Source organism: Dichomitus squalens (genome assembly GCF_000275845.1).
Source record: "Dichomitus squalens LYAD-421 SS1 unplaced genomic scaffold DICSQscaffold_33, whole genome shotgun sequence".
In the NCBI taxonomy this organism is placed as follows: Eukaryota; Fungi; Basidiomycota; class Agaricomycetes; order Polyporales; family Polyporaceae; genus Dichomitus; species Dichomitus squalens.
The window spans coordinates 119,642-140,257 of NW_006766915.1; the positions used below are offsets into that span (position 1 = coordinate 119,642).

Genomic DNA, 20,616 nt, shown 5'->3' on the forward strand with positions numbered 1-20,616 from the left:
TCCATGAGTACTCGGACTCCATCTCCTCGCGAAATAAGGGTGAAACCGTCGTCATCACGGCCGGTAAGTGGATGGGAGTTTGTCAGGTGGATGGCTCAAAAACGCGTGAACCTGTCTACGAAAACACATAATCTGGCTATAGATACATTGCAAAGTATGAGTAGATATGGTTGGCTCTTGCTATGGCGAGGAAGGGGATAACGCGATGTGAGGAGGGGGTAAGATGAAAAGCGATATGGAGCGTTCAGTATCAGATGTCGAGCGCTTCGTGGGTAGGTCTTTCCATTACCGGCAATCCATCACGAAATGGTGTCATCACGACCAGCCAGCTGGGCAGTCTCCGACCATTCCGCTTGGCTCCAGCTTATTGCGAGCTGGAGCGGTATCCACGTCAGCTTGATCCGCCCAGCCGGGGCCAAGCTGCGTGATTTTCGAGCCAAGTCAAGCCAGCCGTCAAGCCCAACTCGAATTGGCGGCAACACTACTCGAGAGGCGGACGCACTTGACGGTGCTTATGTCCTGTTTCGGGACATGCCGAGAACCAATAGCGATCGTCTACCCCTCAGTGCGAAAACGTCGTGCGGTTGGACGGATGATGTCGAAGTGACGTATTGTTAAGCTTTAGCATAGTTCGAGGGTACCATGAATAGCGTAGGAGAGACACGAAGAGAACCATTATTGTCGATGTGGCGCTTCCGGGAAGGGGTCATTGCATTCGAGTGACGCCGTCGACATTCAATAGATTGAATTCAAGCAAGAAAGGCGGCCTCTCGGGTCCATTAAAGCACTTCAGATATAAGTCTGTAAGTAACGGAAAGGGCGGAAGTCGGAGCAACGAGGGTTCCGAGGGCGGTCAACTGTGTAAGGGAGGTGGTCACGTACAAGAAATCATGAATGCTTCGAGGGTTCGCTGCGCGCCCGTGAAGAGGGCGGTGGTATGGCTGAGTGGCCACAAACCAACGGATTACGAGAAGAATGATCACAGATGACCAGGAGAACGGTATCTGGAGGCCGACACAAACTGGTCAGTGCAAGATTACCTGCTCACAGTGGGATGTCTGGAAAAACCCCGCTTTCTCCGCCGACGTCGAATAGGCCGACGATGTCGAAAGGCGGGTGGCTCCGGATCAGTCGGCCTGACAGACAGTGTTCCCACCAGTAGGTAAGGCGGACGCCGTTTTCTCTGTACAGGTGATACGATGATTGACATCTGGTGACTTGATGAAGGGATCGGGTAGACATTAGTAGGGATGTTCGACCACACTGTACATACACATCACACGTCGTGACATGAACTGCGATGCTGCGCGTTCAAAGCATTCGCGGATGACAGATGTCCCTATCTGGCCTCTGAGCCACTGACTGAGGGCAACACATGTTAGGGCGCAAGTCAGATTTCAGAACGTTTTGGTTGCCGGATGAATTTTGTTCGTATCGCCGGACAGGTTTTGATGCCCGTATGATGTACCCGAATATGAACGAGCCATGGTCCAGCTCCAAGGAGTTTTGACGGGCATTAGATGAATATGGCCACATGCAGTCAACTCCTTTACGTACCAGTGCATTTATGGGAGCATGTTGTCCTAAGCGGTACCTGGCCATCGACAACTCCAGCGCACCGACTGCCTTTTATGCCAAAATGCCGGGGTTCGATGTCGACAAAGGCACCTTGCTGGACGATGCACCGACCGCATCGTGGGATCAGAGTATGGTGCACGGCAGTCAGGCACGGTACGAGTCTGCATTTGCACTTTGGCATTCCTGCATGAGCAGGAAGCGGCAGAGGATCCGCGCGCTGCGCAGTGTAAACTGTATGAGAACATGCGTGAAAGCCCGGTGCGGATGGTGAGGCTAGACGAGCCGATGCAGAGATGGAAGGGGGAGCACAAGATGGACGAGAAGGGCAAGGAAAGGGACAATAGGCTCCGACCACATTGTATCCGGTTCCGGAGAGCATACGAGATGAGGTAGAGGCGTGGCCGGATCCTCGTCAAGTTTGGCGGACCCCTCGATACCCATAGAAAGCTTTACAAAGAGAGGAAATGGGGCACGGACTGAGCAAGAGATTACAAGAGAAGGAGAAGGAGGAGGAGGTACCAAGGGTGCTATATGGATGAATGTGGAGGTTATCGATATGTGATCGGTCCTGACTACTGGGCCATGTTCCACATGATAATCGCTGCTAGGCGTCGTGCAGAACGTACCCGGCCTTGCTGATCAAGTCAGAGGAAGAGCAAGGGCCAGGGGCGGAACTTGTGTATGGAGCATCACCGGTGGAAGCGCATTGGTGACCGGCGAGGTACGAGGTCTGCCCCGGCGCCCTGGCGCCTCGATGTCAGCGGCGTCTTGCTCCGCCTCAGCAGGCTGACCTACAAGAGAGAATGGGGAGGCGGAGCTTGGAATGAGGCGAATCAGGAAACGCTGAGAAGGCGCGAGCGCACTCACGGTCATTCCCTGACTTCGCGAGGTCGCACAGTCTGCCCGACTTCGACGTTGGACGGCTTTTCGGCAGAGAAGGTACCGAACTCGGTTGATCTTCCACATCCGACGTTCGTCATCGAGACAGAGGTAAAAAGTGTCTTCTGAGAGAGCCGACGAGTTCACGGTCCACGAACGCTTCGTCCCGGACACCTCGGTGGCACCGCTGGAACGTAATGCGCTGCGTTAGCCCCATGAGCGCTTGGCTATATACCATATGCAACGACGAAGACCAGATATAGCCGTGGGGAGCACGTTTGATGCAGACAGCTTGCTCGAGGTTCGTTGTCCGCATCTCACCACATGCAGCTCACGACAGCTTGCTGGGAGGGAACGCGAAGGGCACTGTGAGCAAGGCTCGAACGAACCGCAATGCGCGAAGTGATGATGCAGAAAATTCTTGCACAGAATCGTGGCGAATCAAGACTGTCAAATCCCGGTCCGGCGGGCGGGAATCAGCGAGAGCGAGGCGCGCCGTCGAATTCGGGAAAGATGGCTGCAGCGCGGACGGGCAGTCTTCGCATACAAAGCGTTATTCTGCTGCACTGAGTAGTGCGTAGATAAGGTGCGAGAAGCTGCCACGATCGAAAGCACACGCAGTTTGAGTGCCTGACGCCCTGCACAGAGAGCGTACAAGCAGCGCATCCTCCCAGGATAGGAGTCCATGATTCTGGCCTACGGAATCCCAGAACCGCAGGACATGCTTCATGACAGGTTGAGAGACGAAGATGGCTAGATTCGAATCGGACGCTCACACCATGGAGGAGCCGAGAGTGCTGAGCGATGTGTATTGCATAGCACAAAGTCGTGCATAGCAACGTATCACTACAGGCGACGACCGAAGCTGAGAATAGGGGCAGGCACAAGCAACGCGAGAGGCACCGAGCGCTTCGGGGTACAGTATACCCGCAGTCCTCAGCATACAGAGGTGCCGGACGACACCCCGACTGTCGAGACCGGAGCGGAACACTGGGGGCTTGGAGGGCCCTCGGTGATATGCCACTGGATGTGGGCGCGAAGAGCTTCTTGCAGGGGCATATGGGTGTTCGAGGCCTATGGAAGATGACGATGCCAAACAGAAACGCAGATCCGGACGTTTTCAGAGCGCCGCGTCGATAGTTCGAAAGGCCGTACTTTGTCAGGAGCCCGCAAGTCGCGGCGACAGAGCGTGAATGGCTAATCAAAGACCGACAGAATCAGCACGCCAGCCGATGTTCGATCCGGCGTGAACGAGCTCGCCAGAGATGCTCCACGTAAATCCGGCGCACGGATCGGTGAATGCAGATGGCGAGGAAGACGACGACGATATCGTATCTTCCCCTCATTGGGACGCAGAAAAGGGGCGGACAGAAGCCTCTGCGCGGAACGGAAGGGCTGCACTTCTGCATAATGAAAGGACCCGGGCATCGGGTCGCATGCACTCCGTTCGAACGTCATCGACACGGCTTGCGAACGTGCAGCCACGGCCAGAGTAGGAAGGCGTTCTGGATGGGGGAGTCGGAAGAACGGCCGGGACTGTTCAACGTTCAGGCAGCGCTGCGAAAGACCGCGGGAGCCGCCGCCACCGCCGCGGTTTGCCGTGCGCGGTGCTTTGAGCCCAAGATAGCAGCGCTCGCAATCCAGTCTCCAGTCGTATGTCTGTAACCCAGCTAAATGGAGTTGAGTCGGCGCAAGGACGGATGTGCGGAAAGTGAACTCTACCGGATGCTGACCTCCTGCGCCAATCAGGGGTATCCGTCGACATCGAGAGTGGTCGACAGCGTTGCCTTGAGAGGTGATGGGAGACCCGCGCGCGGGCCTTCTGCGGCAGAAGAACCAGGGAGGGATGGCAGGCAGGTGGAGATTGGGACTGATAGGGACTTGGATGAATGACAGGTCATATCGGGTGACAGGGAATCGCAAACGCCTGAGGAGTGCCGTGGGGGTAAAGAGCCCGAAGTCGACGCTTACTTTGCAATGCCTTCCAACCGGGAGGAGGAGGAGGGCCAATGAGCGGTCACTTGGTGTATGAAAGTCGGAGACTAGGCGTTCAGGTAGGTACATTGGCGTCGTGCACCTGCAATGTGCGAAGATGACTGAGTCCTGGAGCGGAGATGGGTTCGTCATTTGGACTTGGGAAAGCGATTTTCAAACCTTATCCAGGTGGTTGCGGTTTGACAGAAACACGGGTGACGAGGGCTCGAACGCAGGCCTCCCACAAGGCACAGGTACCTGACAAGCCACCATCCAGACATTCAGTAGGAGGCATCTTCTCCCGCACTGTAGTCTGTCAACACCGTGGATGACCTGGCTATAGCTTGTCACTTCTGACTACTTGCGGCAGACTCGCACTGAACGCCTAGTCAGGCTGAAACAGCTCTGCATACAATCATCGCTGTCGGCGAGCATTCGACGCCTCTGCGTGTGCCGCCGGGGTATGCGAAGAGGAAGAGCGACGGGGATACGCACGATCGTAGACAGAAAAGAGTCATTTGGCCCGCGTTCTTCATCTCAGAAACGCAGATCCCGTTAACGACTCTGCATCGCGGATGAGTAGACCCAGCTGCTCGTTCGAGGGATTCCAGGCCGGCGCCTGAACCGGCATATCCGTCGAGGGTGGTAGCGCGCAGTCAAGGCGTGATTTGCGGGGACTTGATACTTGACTCCAGCAGATTAGAACCCGTTTGATGGCTTCTCTTCAGAAAGAAACGCAGATACAGTAGCGGCATAGCTCAGAGAGGCGGGGAGGCGGCGGGGATAGTGGACCGATGTATGTCCTCCTTAACTCCTCCCGCCAATGTTCCCAGACTGGGACGACTTCAAAGTGATGAGATGGCGCATCGCAGTGCAGAGACCAAGGCGATGATGCAGACTGCTTGCGAGCGGGTGAGAAGAGGAACATCGGTCGGAACGAGTATAGAGGAGAGCAGGCGGCCGGGGCCGGAGGAGTGGACAAATGCCCCGCCGGAAAAAGATGCTAGCCGGAAAAGGGAGGTATTTCGCTTGCATTGAGTGGATCTGGGAATATCGGGGAGAGATTGAGGTGCTGCTTATGTAAGAGAAGGATTGATGGGAGGTTTCTCGAGGACGGCGGCGCGCTGGGAGTGGCATTCGGGATTGAAAACCCAGGCGAATTCCAAGAATCGCAGCCATGTCACCGTTTGAGCCTTTCGCTCGGCTATATACTCCCATCAAACTCTCTGCCAAGCACATACAGCAGTCGTTCCCCCCGCCCGCACGCAGATGCTTCAAATACCCTCCCTCCTCCTCCTTCTTTCCCGTTGATCCTCCCCTCCCCTTCACACTCTCCCGTAAGCAGCCTCGCCCCCCCCCCGCCCGCACCGACGTCCGCCTCCGACATCTCTTCGTCGGCCGTCTCGTTCCCACTACGTAACACTTACCTCATCAGTCGCTTAGGTCCAGACACGCGTCCGAGGTGTGTCTACAGACGCGTCTTTTTTGTGCATCCATCCTCACTCTGCCACCTGGCCCCAGCCACGCACCGCGACCGACCATGCAGTCTCACTTCACGAAGCGGTCCCTCCCCTCACCTCGTGAACTGGACGCTAAGCTCGAGCTATTGCAAGAGCTCGGCTATGTCGATCGCTTCTACCTCGAGGACGACGACACGCACACCGGCAACCCGGTCTTCCTCGACAACGCAGACCGGTGGGTAGAGACCGAATACGAGTGGGCTCTTGAAGAAGCGGCCGAGCCTATCGCTGGCGTTCCCGATTTCTTTGACGGTCAGTTTATGGCAATTCTTCATGCCACCCGTTCATGCCCTGATTCGTCAACACGTTGCAGCGGAAGAAGACGAGGAAGCATGCCTCCCATGCGTGTATGACCCAACCTTCTTCGCCGGAAGACAGCCCATGGCGTCGGCGACACGCTCTCGCAGTCAGAGTCTATCGCAGCCGCTCCGGACAGGGTCGGACAAAGTACGTTCTTGCGTTCTGGTCATCAATCGTTTCGTCTTCTCCGCAGTTCCATGTTCGTTTCCGGTCGCTTCTCTACTCGACATGGCATTTCGACGCGTTCTCTGCAGCTGTTGTCCGTCCAAGCAAGCTCGGACGACAACTGTAGAGCATGCTGCCATATGGTCAAAGCTTTCTGCCAGCAATCTGCTAGTAACTCTTTGCAGCGTGAAGTACGGTCTGATTGGGGGCGGGACCTGCCTTAGCGGGGCTAGGCGGGATGTCCTAGCATCGGACAAAGCCGAGATTACCGATTAGGGCCTAGCCCGCCTGCGCAGACTACCTACCTTTGATTCGGTACGCTGAGTCTGCCGTCCCTTCAACGACGACTGTACAAGTGTCACTTATGTTGATCATCTCTTGTCCCGGAAGCCATGTCTGATGCTCACGATTTGACTTTCTAGCCACTTCCAAGTATCCCTCCACTACGGTTGCGCAATCGCCCCAGTCTACCCATAGTGCCGCCGTCATCGCCAGTGCAAATGTCGGCTCTGTCGTCACCAGGAAACAGCCCCTCGATACCTATCGGCGTGACACGTGGCGAAATTCGCCAGACCCCCCCTTCGTCACCGCGTCTCGTGGGATCTCCGAAGTCGCGTACCTTCCCACGATCTCATGGCTCGCCTCCGGCGACGCGGCCCGCGGCCCATCGCCATGCGACGTTCCCATCCATCTCATCGACGCTCTCCCTCCTCGAAGAGCGTGAATCCGAAGCAGATAAAAGGTCTGCAGTCTACGTTCACGACGGCGACCCTCAGCCTCTTCCGCAATCAGCAACAAAGTCCGTCGGGCGGGGTCGCAGCAGCAGCGCCACCATCGCGAGCGGTGGACGTCTCAGCAGCTCCTTCCCAATCAGCTCTAGCCCGAGGAGAAAGCAGCGGCCTGCCTTGCCTGCGTTGTCCACCTCCGCCTCCTCGCCGCAGCTGCGAAGGCTAGCAGAGCTCGCGTCGACCCCGTCGCCATCCTTCTCCGCATGCAGCCCTCTGCTTCCCTCGCTAATGAGCGACACTGCAGACACTCCACAGTCTGACGACATGGTCTCACCTGGAGAAGCCATCACCTCCCCACCGCTGGAGAGCCCTGAGGAGGCGACGGTGGAGCCCGGTCTGGCGTCTCGCTGGTCGCTCGATTCGGTGGCGTCCCGACCCCGCATCACGCAGATGGCCCTTGATGATGGTTCAGCGTCTCCGGCTAGCAAGACGAGGAAGCGAGATCGCCTGCTCAGTTTAATATCCGGCCGTACCCGGTCTGGATCCGTGACTAAACCTTTGCCCCCGCCCAACACTCCCCGCGCCTCCTCAGACGTCGTTGACATCTACCGCATCGACGCCCGCGACGCCCTCAGCCCCATCGTCAGCAGCCCCTCACGGTCCACGTTCCCAATGCCGCCAAGAATCCAGCAAGCGCCGTCGTTGTCGTCGACGGACTCTTCGAACACGTCGTCTGCGTCCAATCTGGCGACACCCGTCGAGCCCGTGTACCCTGGTTCTTCCGATCCTTTCGCGATGGACTCTCCCTCGTGCATGCCGGAGTACCTGGAAGAGGAGGAGGGGTCGCCCGTCTTCGCGGACAACCCGTACATCGCGCCCGAGTCTCCCCTCCTCCTGCCCGAGTCTCCAGTATCGTCCGTCCCTCCTCTTCCTCTCTCCCCTCCCGGACCCCTCAGGTTACACATCGACGACGACCTCCCCATGTCGCCAAGCTCGCCCCCACCACAACCGACGCTGCCCCTCCCCTCGCCCAGCACGCCCTCGCCGTCCTTCCTCGTTCCCTCGCCGCGCCCGCAGTCGTTCTTCGCGACGATCACCGGTCGCCAGAAGAGACGCAAGAAGAAGCTCGTCATCTCCGGCGCGCCTCTCGAGATCGGCCAGCCTCGCGCATCGTCGTCCGTCTCTCCTACGCAGTCGTCAGACGACCTGCAGCACCGCCAGCAGGAGCAGCAGAGGCGCATGCAGAACGTCGTAAAATGGTGCGAGAGCTTCGGGCCGCTGCGCAAGATCGAGACGAAGGAGGACGGGAGCTTGCACGTGTACTGGAAAGACTGGGAGGTCGCCGATAGGGTGAGTGCCGTCTTCAGTTCATTTTGAGAGCTCCGCTTTGCTCACTGGATCCTTTCTTTCGTTCGCAGGTGTGCCGTATACAAGCTCAAGTCGTCATCAAAGACGTTGGCCGCGTGAGCTTGGCTTGGTCGTATATCTCATGAGGAGGATATACGGCGACTACCATCAGAGAAACGATCGATCATTCTACCCCGACCAACGCCACCGACTCTAATCCTTAAACCGCCCAATTGCACTTACCTACATATCACAGCGACGCCATCCATCACAATCGCCCACTCCTTCAATATCTCCCGTAACGTACACGCTCATTCCACTGGATCCTATACCGCGGCATCGTCGTCGTAACATACAACGCCCATTATCGCACGCTCATTTGTAGTTTTCTCTCGTCTTCATTCTCTGGATGGATGCTGCGCTGATACGATAGGTGTCTTCCTCTCACTAACATCGCATCCTATCTCCCACCCGCTCGACATTTCCGCATATCTTCCTGGGTTACAGTCCTGACTCCCTCCCATACACTCTCACTATCCCCTGCTGGAATTGGTCGGTCGCTCCGTTCGGTCAGCTTCATCTCGGCTCGTGCTTCGTATTCCTCGTCGCTCTCTGGGCACCTCGTCATCTCCTATCACTTCTGCGTTATCGTCCTGTCCGAGGCATCCTACAGTTGTTTTGCTATCGTGTCATCATCCCTGTTGTGTGGTCCCATTATCCTCATCTCATCACACTCTCATCCTACAATTATCACTCTCCACGAGTGAACACTGATAACGCCGCGCCGGCTGCCCACGGCGCGGCGCGTACAAAGCAAGGGCGTGTGGAAAGTACTGTAGTAACTTTGTATATGATGTATCTAATCCCATATAGACCGCGCTGCGTCGCACAATCGAACTAGACGTTGAAGCATTCCATCACCATCATCCCTGCATACCGGCGTGCGACGTCTTCGTGTGATTTGCTCCTTTCATCTAATTCCCCGCGAAGACCCAATTTACGCAGACGCCCATGCGCTTCTTGCAGACACCTGGGGGGCAGCGGTACCGCTACTGCCCCCACCTCACGCGCTTCTTCGACGCGCTCCTCCCTCACGTCCTGCTGGGGCTGATCCAAGCCGCGCTGGCGGAGATGGGCGTGGAGCAGAACCCGGCCAAGGAGCTCATCCCTATGCCCGGGGAGGACGACGACGGCGAAGAGGAAGCCTTGAAGAAGAGGAAGCGGTGCCGATGATCCGGATGCAGATCGGGACTTTGTCGTGTTTCAAAGCGCGGAACGCGGGGAGTGCTCGTTGCTGTGCTGTTTCCTTCTTCAGTACTCAACAAGGCGAAGCTGATGCGCAGGCGATGGTCGATAGGGCGACCCGCTCGAGTGGCAGGCAATGCCCGTATATAGGACATAGGAAGAGTGGCCTGTGAAGGGTCCGTCTTGTGCATATAGTCTTTGTGCTTTGTCGCCGGTGGGTTGTGCACATGTACTTTAACTTGTTCGCGTGTGAACCTTACTTGTGCTGATATAACTCGGCCGGTATGGAAAATGCATACATTCATCACCACTTCGCTGCGCAACAGGTAACAAGCTACATATATGTGCAACCCTACGCTTTGAGCGCCTTCGCAGCCACTTCAGTGTCCTCCTTGATGTCCTTAATGAACTCTTCCTGCGCCGTGTGCTTCGGCGCCCAGCCCAACTCTTTCCGCAGCCTGTCTCCCTTGCTGCGTGTGTTGGCGGCGAAGAACGCCGCGTACTCCTCGCTCCCGTAGAACTTCACCTGCTCGTCTGCGGTCAGCGCGGCCGGCTCCGCCTCGCCGATCACCCCAAGCGCGACAAGGGCCTCCCCGATGACTTTGTGGACCTCGTAAGCGGTGTGCTCGGTGGCCTCGATCCAGAAGTAGCCCTCGCGCCCGTGCGAGACCTGCGCGGAGCCGAACAGCGCCGCGTCGAACAGGCGGTAGTACGCGTCCGCGTCTGCACGGGCGACGCCCCGAGGTCGCGGTCAGCAGCAATTCGCGGGCGCGACTCGAAGTAGAGCTGTACGCACTGTCGTCGATGTGCACGTACCCCCACGCGTTCGCGCCCTTCCCGATGATGCCCGGGCGGCCCTTCCTGGCAGCGGCCGCCGCCCATCTGGTCACGACGCCGGTGACCAGCGCGGAGATCGGGGCGGGCCCGTCGAAGAGCGGGCCGCGGGGACGTCCGTAAATGATAGCCGGGGCGATGATGAACGTCGTCGTGTACCCGTCTGCGTCCGCCTCGACCAGGAGCTTGTCGACGCGGGAGTTGATGATCGTCTTGGGAAGCTTGTCGATCGTGTCGAGGTCGTAATCGGAGGTGACGGTGGGCGAGAGGTACTCGCCAAGCGCGTTGTCGACCAGGACCGCGATGCCCCACTGTCTACGCAGAGGATGTTCAGCAGGGACGTTCGTAAGTTGTGGGCTACTGATGAGCGTACGGTGTGGAAGAAGAGGGGCTTCTTGCCCGTCTTGTCAAATCGCTGCTTGAGCCCGGCTAGGATGGCCTTCGTCGCGTCGAAAGCATTCGCGCTCGCCTGTGTGAGATGTGTATCAATACGCGTCACAAAGCTGCGCATAGATAGTGTGCGCCAGAACTCACGTTCTGGAAGACGACGTCCGCCTTCTCGCTGTACTCGGTCAGGAGGGCATCATCCTCGAGGGAGCCGAGGACGGTCTTGATACCAAGAGCTTTCTCGATCGCCTTCGCCTTAGTTTCATTGCGGACGAGGGCGGTGACCTCGAAGGTGTCTGCTTTCGGATGCGCAAGAATCGCCTGGAGGACGCTACCGCCGATGTATCCTGCGGGGGCGAACGACCATGTTCAGCACTCTCTGGGGAGGTTTCCTGAAGTGTAGATGCAGGCGAACGCCGCACGTACCCGTTGCCCCAATGTAGAAGATGGTGATCTTGGAGGACATCTTGTTCCTTGATTATGACTGGCAACCTTGCGTCAATGTCGGGGTGATCAAATGTCGTATGTCCTCAGACATTCATCCCAGGCTGTTATATATGTCCAGACATCAAGATTCAGGTCGCTACAGCCATCTGCTGAACTTTTAGCGACAAGTACTGTCATTCAACCAATCCTGATCAAACCACAGCTGCGAGCATGCTTGTGGCCGGGGATGAGGCTTCTTGCATTCGATGGCTGGCTTCGTGCGATTCGGGATTCATAAGGTCCGTGTATCGGGAATAGGTGGCTTCATCAGCAGACGGGATATTCTCCTTGGAAGAGGAGTCTGGACAGTGTTTGTTCCCCGACCTCGGAGAACGTTAGCAAGGGCATTAGAACACCTACTAGAGACTGTCCTCACCACTCTTAGATGTACCTGGGAGATACCGCGAAGCGAGGTTATTGCGCACAGTAGAGTCGAAGAGGTCGCTGTGACACGACTAAAGGACAACAACATTGGCACAAGTGCTGAGACAATTTCGTCAGTCAGACGCACTAGCTGGGAGGAGCAAGCATTGTTGCAGCCAATCGAGATTGCTTCGAAGATGTATACGACCAGCCACGAGATCATGCAAGATGACTTAAAAATGGTGATATTGGTGTCCGATTTGAACCCGCGTTCGTTCAGAGGCAGTTTACGCGGAAGATTTGCGCGGCGTGGTGGAGTCTCGTTGCGGCAGTTCCGAATTAGGATATCAGTACTTAGCATTCCGTGTAACGCGGACGGCGGGCGCTGATTACGTCTTGGATATTAGTATGACCATGCAGGAGAGTGAATGACTAAGCTGGGCTAACACGGGCCCAGTGCCTCAGGCCCCTTCAAGGATCTAACTCTGCAACTGCACGTCGTCATGCCTTGTCCAGTCCACGCTCGACCGCAGGTTCGAAGGGCCCACGAAACGCAGTAGTATATGCTCTGCAGTCTTGCTGCCAACATGTGACCAATGCCGAGAAACTCAGTCAGGTCCTTGGATAGAAGTTCTGTGGATAGTAGAATTACATTTCCCCGATTTGCGGGACGTCGTCGTTGACTTGTGACTGCGTCACCAAAGTGCACATACACCGGACATGGCCATGTGTTATTATGGGTGAGCTACTTTACGCTCCAGCAGCTGATATCGCTCTCAGCTCTCTCAACGCTCACGCAAACTCCAACATGCCCGACCGGTCCTCCAGACCCCGTACCAAATTGCATGCAAATTTTTACTGGGCCCAATTACAAGCGGGGGGGTCGCTTCTTCCGGATTTCCATGTGCTTCACAATACAAATTCAGCACATCATCGAAACAGAATTGACGTAGGAATCACCCACTCTGACCTCCCCTAGTATCTCATGTTAGGCGGCGCTAGCCAACGCCGCGCACATGACCAGTGCGAGCATCGCGCACGCTCTAGGGATCCTACTTGCCTTCCGCCACAACACCATTCTTTGGTGTGATACTGCAGAAAGGCGAAACTCAATCTCGAGTATGACTGGACCAGGGAAAATGATACGCTCAGCGTACTTCGCGTACTCAGGGACTATCCCATCAAAGCGTCCCGTGTTAAATGCAGGTGCGGGGATAGGTGGAAGCTCATCAACTGAAGGAATGCTCCTCTCCATGGCCATGTTCAAGGCAATACACCGGAATACACAGAGAACAGAACCTGCGGGCCAAAGATCGGCCGGTACACTTACCGGCGTTTTGGAGCGGCGTATTGCGTCTCGCGGCCATCAAGTCAGTGTCCGCAGTGAGTTCCACTCCACTCTACGCCCTTGCACGAATTCCCATGCATGCTGTCTTGCTTGTTTGTCGCGGTCTACATCTGTCTCACTACCGACGCACAGCGTGTCCCGCAAACCTCGAGTATCGCATGGGTGTGAAGCCGCCGTGTGAGGATCACGTACAAACTATTCCTTCGACGCTTCTCCGTCGAACGGTAGACCATCTACAACACAATGGGCCGAGCGAAGGCGGCGCGCGAGAGGCCACGCGCTCGTTACGGTAAGCTTCAGCGCTAGAAGCAGATGCAGCTAGTGGGATGTTACGGCGTGTTACGGCGTCCGGTATCTCTTCGTGGATCCAAGTGTGCTAATACCAGAGCAGGGGCAGTCAGCCCAGGCTGAGCCTCGGTATCTTTTTGCCAGGCCCCCCGAGCGAACGTTTCAGGAGCCTTTCGTATCCTAGTCCCACCGGGCATAGGCAGTCATTTTCGAGCCGCTGCCAAAACCGCGCTCTGAGCACTTCTGCATTGACTTCGGTCATGTAGGAATGCGCTTCTTTGACCATGGGTAAAGGGTATGGGTACCATTTCCCAGTCTAGTATCGGTTCTCATCGGATTTTCAGGTCTTCTTTCTGCAACTCATGCCGGCCGTATCTTCAGATGTCTCGAGCAAAGGAACTCCCCGATTGAGCAGGAGCGAGCACCAATTCTCTTCACCGCTACGGGGGATCCCGTGGGCGCTGTGGAACATCCTCGCTGTCGATTCTGATACCCGGAGAATCAAAAGGAAAGCTAGTCTTGGCGCACTATGTCATTGACAGCTCCTTGAGACCGCTGATGCGACGGTGTCGTTCAAGCTTCCGCTAGTCCAATTTCGTATGCTTGGCTTGCAGTGCAGGTACGCTCGTGATCTTGCCAAATCATGATATTATGTGGTGCACGCCTTGAGGCATGCCTAACGGCATCCTATGTTTCTCTGCTTGATGGTCATGTCCGTATGCGACTGCCCCAGAGTCGGAAAAATCCCGAATCAGGCTTCGCCGGGTGTACCACGGTTGTTCCCGTTTGCCACGCGCGTGTGCGAGTGGCGCTGCGGAGAAACCACGCAAGTCTAAACGCCTATTGACTGCGAACGCTCTCGCCCCAGGTTTGTCACCCTGCTATGTAGTAGCAAAGAGAACGAGCGGATTGCGACTGACCATGTCTCCCCGAAAACGTGGTCCTAGCATGCGAATCGGCCACGCGAACATTTGCACTTCGTCTTCGCGGTGTGAAGTCTCGATGTACCGTGTTCCCCGTTGTCTGCTTGGCCTGGCCTCAACACAACATGTTTGAGACACTTCCCCACGAAGTGTGCGCCCGTTTCCTTCGGACGTAGGTGGTGGGCTCGGTGGGAAAACCTCACGAACTAGAAATAGGTGAGTATCGTCGACCTCGTGAACCGCGCCATTCTCGCCATGGCAATCAAGCGTTCCCGGAGAGGGTTTCTCGGTAGCATTGACTTGAATGGTGACCTATCCGAGCTACCATCCAGGCGGCTACCTTACAACAATTGCAGCTCGTGCAATCAAAGGTAACAGGATCCGCAACAAAGTACTAGAAGTAGATGAGAGACATACAAATCAAGGGTGTAGAATATTGAATGCTCGCAGATTGCCTAGTCACACCTCTTTGGCAAGTGCGGCTCTTACCGTGTCCTTCCGAAACAGGCTTCACTCTTCCACCGAGCTGCGTTTCCGGCGACTCGCAGCATCCTCATCGGCTGACTCCGATGATGAGAAAGCTGCGAGTACTGCCCAGGCCTAAGGCCTAAGGTCCGAGGCCTGGTCTGCTGAATAGAGCTTCTGCTGCTGATTTGCAGGAAATGCGGTCGTACCCAGGTCAAAAACAGTCCATGCCCGAGGAAAACGGCCGAGTCGGTAATCACCGGGGACTGTTTCAAAAAATGGCTTGCTCAAAAAGGATATCGAGACGACAATGCGAGGGTGGTCGGTGCAATGATGACGGCGGGAGCACAGTCCACTCGGGCGTGCGCCCCTCAGCCTCAGCAGATACAAGTACCTTCGAAGTTCGTATTAGTGGCTGTCTAACACTACTTGTTAGGCACTACTTCCGCTTTCTCGTTTACGAAGAGCATTATTCTGCTACGGGGAAGGTAAGGTGCGAGTCCCGGTGCCACCTTCGAAGTGCTGATCGCACAACTTCGATCTTCTATATGCCCAAAATGCTCTGCAATCACAATGAATCTCACCAGCTCATTGGTGACTAGCTGGGCACTCGCGCTGTCAATTGCATACAAGACCGCTCGCTGAAGTGCCTGCGGACTACCCACCATGAGCAAGCAACTACCCTGGATGCCAGTGGCGTTACTGGAATCCCGAGATCTAGGATGGTTGAAGACAGTCAAACAACCTTCTGCATCCACAATGCAGACCATTTGGAACTGTACACCGCGTAAGAGGCGCATATAGTCACGCAGCTTCACCGAGGGCTTCCGCGGGCTCTACGACACCGCCACTGCCCACGACACCGCCGCGAAAGGGGCTCTTGAGAGTTCATGAGTGAGTGTTGTGTTACTTCATCTATGTCATACATGAGATACTGCTATACGCCCAGTCCCGTCTGTTCTGCGTCCAGATATGTCGTTGTACAAATTGTCAAGTATGATATATTGTGGTGATGCATGGGCGGTAATCCTACAGTGCATGAGTTGGGGGTATCTGACTACAGATTAGAGTTGCTGCTGAAACTAACTAGGAAGACGTCAGGTGAGCGTATTGACGCACCATGCATGGAAGATCCTTACTTGTACATTCATCCAAACAAGCCGTTCTCCGCGCTACTGGACAAGCTGCCAAGCAGTTTGTTCAAGTGGCGTGCCACAGCTCCAGCTCCCTCCTTCACCTTCTCCCGGTCGTCCTCTCGGACCTTCGGCAGCAACTTCGTCTCGAAACGATCGGGGTGCCACTTGCGCAAGTAGTCCTTGATCCGCTCACGCGGGGTCCTGTCCGCGGACTGGTGCGGCGAGAGGACGTACGCCTGGATCTCGATGTACGTCAACTGTTCAGGATCGTTCGGCTGCTTCAGCATTGGCCATGGGAATGAGTGCCAACTAAGTATATCGAGGGTAGGGATCCTGCTCCAGCGCTTCTCGTGCTCGTCGAACAACTTGATGACCTCTTCCTTGGTGAGCTGCCGCATAGCCTTCTGTTCGGAACGACGTTGCTGCGCCTCCTGCTCGCGCTGGAACTGCTCGAATTGTCGGCGTGCATGCTCCTCCTGACGACGTGCCCACTCCTCCTCACTCAGGGGCGCATTGGGCGTATGGGATGCAGTAGGTCTCGATGTGCTGTGCGATGACTGGGTATACGAACTGGCACTATAAGCGGTCTGATAGGCACCAGCCGAAGGTCTGCTGCTTGTCGTCGAGGTAGCCGTGGTCGGCTGAGGAGTAGCGGGGGATATAGGAGATTTCCAAGCACCGCGGGAGCTTGGCGTCCCTGGCGTACCGACCGGAGTCGCGCTGGAGGTTGGTGTAGCAGAAGCCCTACTCGAGGAACTGGTGTAACCGGTGGAGTTGGACCGCCCTGACGAAGCGGAGAAGAAACTTGCAGAACTGCTGAAGCTCGAGGACGATGCCGAGCTACTACGGTCGCCTGGAGCAGACGCACTGTGGTTGAAGGACGCGCTTGGGTTGGGTATGGGTCGAGGGGCGGACGAAGAGCTTGGAGAATAGTGCGGCCCGGGACGGCTGGTACTGGAATCAGATACACTGCCCACGCTATCCTGCCTCCGTCGACGCTCCTCCTGTTGTTGTTGCTGCTGCTGTTGCTGCTTGATATACTCCTCCTCTGAGCGACGTAGAGCCTCCTTGAGTACTGCGTCAGACTGCTGCTTCTGCTGTTCCTCCTTCCGTCGCAAGGCATCCTCGGCGCGCCTACGGGCTTCGAGCTCCCTCTGACGCCCCTCGTTCTCCGCCTGTGCTCGCCTGTACGCCTCTTCCTGCTCCCGAATGAACGCGGCCTGTTTCCTGGCATCCTCCTCCTCGCGCTTCCTGGCGAACTCGCGCTTCCTGGCCTCTTCTTCCTCGCGTTGCCTGGCAGCGCGTTCGCGGGCCTCGCGCTCACGGTGAGCTTGGATGCGCGCGAGCTCCGCTTCTTGCTCGCGGATGAAATGAGGATCCTGGAACTGGGAGAGCTCATCGTCGGGCTCAGATTGGGCATTTTCGCGCACACGCTGCGCTTCCGCGGCTTCCGCGACACGCACCCGCGTTGCCTCTGCGTCCACCTCGCGCTGTCTTGCTTCCTCCGCCTCACATTGCTTCCGAGCCGCCTCCACTTCGCGTTGCTGTCGCGCTGCCTCTGCCGCTCTCTGCTCGGCCATGGCCCTCTCCCATCGTTCTTCAGTCTCCCGTTGCTTCCGCCCGCCCGGCTCCCTCCGTCGTCGTGCTTCCTCCGCCTTCGGCCGCAGGACATCGGGACCTCGTCGCTGTTGCTCCTCGTCTGCCTGTTGCTGTTGTTCCTCGGTTGCGAGCTGTCGCTGCGCTTCGGCTTCGGCCTCTTTCTGCTGCTGCTCCCGAAGCTCTCGTTGTCGTTGGGCCTCGGTCTCGCGACGTCGAGCTTCTTCTCGTAGCCTCTGAGCCTCTGCCTCTCGTTGTCTCCGCGCTGCGTCCTCTTGCTGTCTCTGAGTCTCGAGTGCGGCGAGACGCTCGGCTTGTATCCGCTCGGCCTCGAGTCGAGCTTGCGCAGCCGCGGCCGCGGCGGCTTCCGCATCTCGCCTGCGAGTTTCCTCCCAAGCCTCCCTCTCTCGCGCGAACCGCTCCTCCTGTGAGCGCTGCCACTCCTCCCGTTCGCGCTTCTCCTTCTCCCTGCGCTCGCGTTCCTCCTCTCGCTTCGCCTTCTCCCGTTCCTGCCGCTCGCGCTCCTCCCTATCTCGTTTCTCCTTCTCCTTGCGCTCGCGTTCTTCCTTCTCCCGAAGCTCCTGCTCCTCCCGCTCGCGTCTCTCGCGTTCGGCCTTCTCGCGCCTCTCCTGCTCCCGACGCTCCCTTTCCTCTCTCTCTCGTCGATCCCTCTCTTCCTTCTCCCGCCTCTCGCGTTCCTCCCTCTCGCGTCTCTCGCGCTCCTCGCGCTCCTCCTTCTCCTTCTTTTCCCGTCTCTCCCGCTCCTCTCTCTCTCTCATCTCGCGCTCCTGTCTCTCCGCCTCTTCCTGCCGCCGCCGCTCCTCGGCCTCCCTCATCTGCTGTAGCGCGGCCTCGAGTTCCTCGCGCTTCCGGCGCTCCTCCTGCAGCTTCGCCTCCATCTCCCGGCGCAAGAGCTCCGCCTCACGCCGCGCGAGCTCCTCCTGTTTCTGCTGAATCTCCAGCGCCTTGAGCCGCACCTCCTCCTCCTTGCGACGCGCTTCGTCGGCCTTCCTCCTGGCCTCCTCCTCCTTCCTCCGTGCCTCCTCCTCCTTCCGCCTCGCCTCCTCTTCCTTCCTCCGGGCCTCCTCCTCGAGACGCTTGGCTTCGGCAGCCTTGCGCATGACCTCTTCACGCTCCTGATCCCGCACCAGCTTCCAAGTCAGCTGGTGCCTCTCGCGAAGCTCGGCGCGCTCGCGTAGGTGCCACAGGTCGTCGAGGTCGACCCCGTAGTCCTCCTCCGAGTCGCTGCCGGACGCGACAGACTGCTCCTCGAAGGTCGCGAGGGGACGCTGGGAGACGTCGGACGGGCCCCAGAACTCCTGCCGGGAAGAGTGGGAGCGAACGGATCGGGACCCGTTGCCGTTGGAGTTGCGCCGGCCGCTGACGCTCCCTGCGGGACTGCCGGCGTATCCCCGATAGCGGGGGCTGGAGCTGAACGGCAAGTCGTAGCCGGCGAACGGCAGGACGTTCGGCGGGCTCTGGGAGCCGTGCCACGCCCCAGAGGGGGAATGTCTCCGGGGATCGTCGTCTGCGGAAGACGGGCGCGGGATCGGTCGGCTGGACGAGGCGGTAGGCACCGAGGGCGGAGACTGGGGCCCGAATAGGTGGTGAGCGGGCGGACTGGGCTGCGCGGACCACGCGTCCGTCTCGCCGGGCAGAGACCGCCTCGAGGACGGGATCGGCCTGGCGGACGCGGGTTTCTGAGGGCCGTAGCGCATGTGCTCCGGGGAGCCTTGGTCGGACGTGTTGCTGCGGCGCGCGGCGCGTATCGGGATGCCTTCGCCGTCCTCGAAGCCGTTCGTGCGGTGGCGCGCGTTCTGCGGGCTGACCTGCGCGAAGGCTTGCTGGTCTTCGGGCGGTTGCGGGGCCGGGGGAGGTCGAGCGGACGGGACTAGCACTGGCATCTGCACGCGTGGGTCGGGACGGCGGGCGTAGATGTCGTGTACCAAAGTCTGCTGGGTGAACGAGGGCTGCCTGGAGCGCTCGGGACGCTCGGGCTCCTTGCCTTTGTGCGAGGAAGTGCGATCGTCGACGGGCAACCCGAACCGGTCGCGAGGGATAGGAGCAGACTCGAAGTCAGCGATGGGAGAGGGTCGGTCGGACGCTCGAAAGCTGCCGGCTCTCGAGACTGTCCTGCCGTGGTCGTTGGAGGGGTTCTCACGAGTGTTGGGGCTGACAGGCGAAACAGTAGGTGCAGCAGCGTGAGCGAAGGTACGAGAGGTAGAGGTTGACGGCAGGTCGTCTCTCGTGGACGTCGGAGGAAGCCAGATGTTCTGCGGCCTGGTCTTAGATAGAGAGCTAACGCCTCCCCGGCCAATCGATCCCTGGTCGTAGGGGGAGGGAGATGCATTGGTGTTGGTAGGGTCGAAGTCCGCGAAGACTGACGAGTTCCCGCGAGAACGGGCAGGGCGCGCACTGTAGCTTCCTGGAGTGCCTGCTATCTGCTCTGACCCACCGCTCTGGGTGCGATCTCGAGGACGCGCGTCTGGCCCGAACGGACCTCTAGCAAGCGGACGGGGTTCACGATGCGATGTGCTCGGCCCCTCTCTGGCGTCCTGCTCACCAGTCGCCCTAAGGGGCACAGCGGCGGGATCTTCGTTCGCCCTCGGTAGGGAGGCAACGGGCTCTCCATTCTCTTGATTGGAGTTCGAGACACTGGAATCTCGGCGACCCGCAGGCCCCTGCTGCCGCTCCGCCCCTCCTTTCTTAATCGTATCCCAGATCGCCTGCTGCCGCCTTTTGAACTCTTCGAATTCCTGCCCTTCGACCTCCTTGCCGAGAGCGAGCGACCGCTCGAATCGAGCGATCTTGAGCTCCTCGGTAAACTGGTCCTGTGCCAGGCGACGCACCCTGTCCATGGCGTAGTTGTAGCTCTTCATGACGTTCTCCCACTGCAGGGTGCCCTCGTGCACGCCTCGGAGCTGGGCGTCTCTGTCCTCGCGGGCCTTATCCACCATGGGCTGCAGAGTCTGCTCGATTCGCGCCCGAAGGCTCTCCTTCCACTGTGCGTCTGGTTCGACATCCTCGTCAATGTTGGGTGGGAGCGGTCCGACA

The 20,616-nt window shown here is 58.0% G+C and overlaps 3 protein-coding genes across 3 annotated transcripts; 1 reads left to right on the plus strand and 2 right to left on the minus strand.

Annotated features, from left to right (window-relative positions):
• Nucleotides 1-8,125: 8,125 nt before the first annotated feature.
• DICSQDRAFT_66018 (uncharacterized protein) lies at nucleotides 8,126-8,637 on the plus strand (the record flags this gene model as incomplete). Its single annotated transcript, XM_007368210.1, has 3 exons — nucleotides 8,126-8,323; nucleotides 8,378-8,494; nucleotides 8,563-8,637. 3 exons carry the CDS (start codon nucleotides 8,126-8,128, stop codon nucleotides 8,635-8,637), a joined length of 390 nt encoding a protein of 129 aa, XP_007368272.1.
• A 1,451-nt stretch (nucleotides 8,638-10,088) lies between these two features.
• DICSQDRAFT_172467 (NAD(P)-binding protein) lies at nucleotides 10,089-11,423 on the minus strand (the record flags this gene model as incomplete). The annotated part of the gene is made up of 5 exons (XM_007368211.1): nucleotides 10,089-10,459; nucleotides 10,533-10,881; nucleotides 10,944-11,039; nucleotides 11,105-11,304; nucleotides 11,384-11,423. The coding sequence occupies 5 exons, from the start codon at nucleotides 11,421-11,423 to the stop codon at nucleotides 10,089-10,091; spliced, it is 1,056 nt and encodes a 351-aa protein (XP_007368273.1).
• Nucleotides 11,424-16,019: 4,596 nt separating this feature from the next.
• DICSQDRAFT_38845 (uncharacterized protein) lies at nucleotides 16,020-16,307 on the minus strand (the record flags this gene model as incomplete). Its single annotated transcript, XM_007368212.1, has 1 exon — nucleotides 16,020-16,307. A coding segment is annotated over one exon (288 nt), but the record flags the coding sequence as incomplete, so codon positions are not given.
• Nucleotides 16,308-20,616: the final 4,309 nt, after the last annotated feature.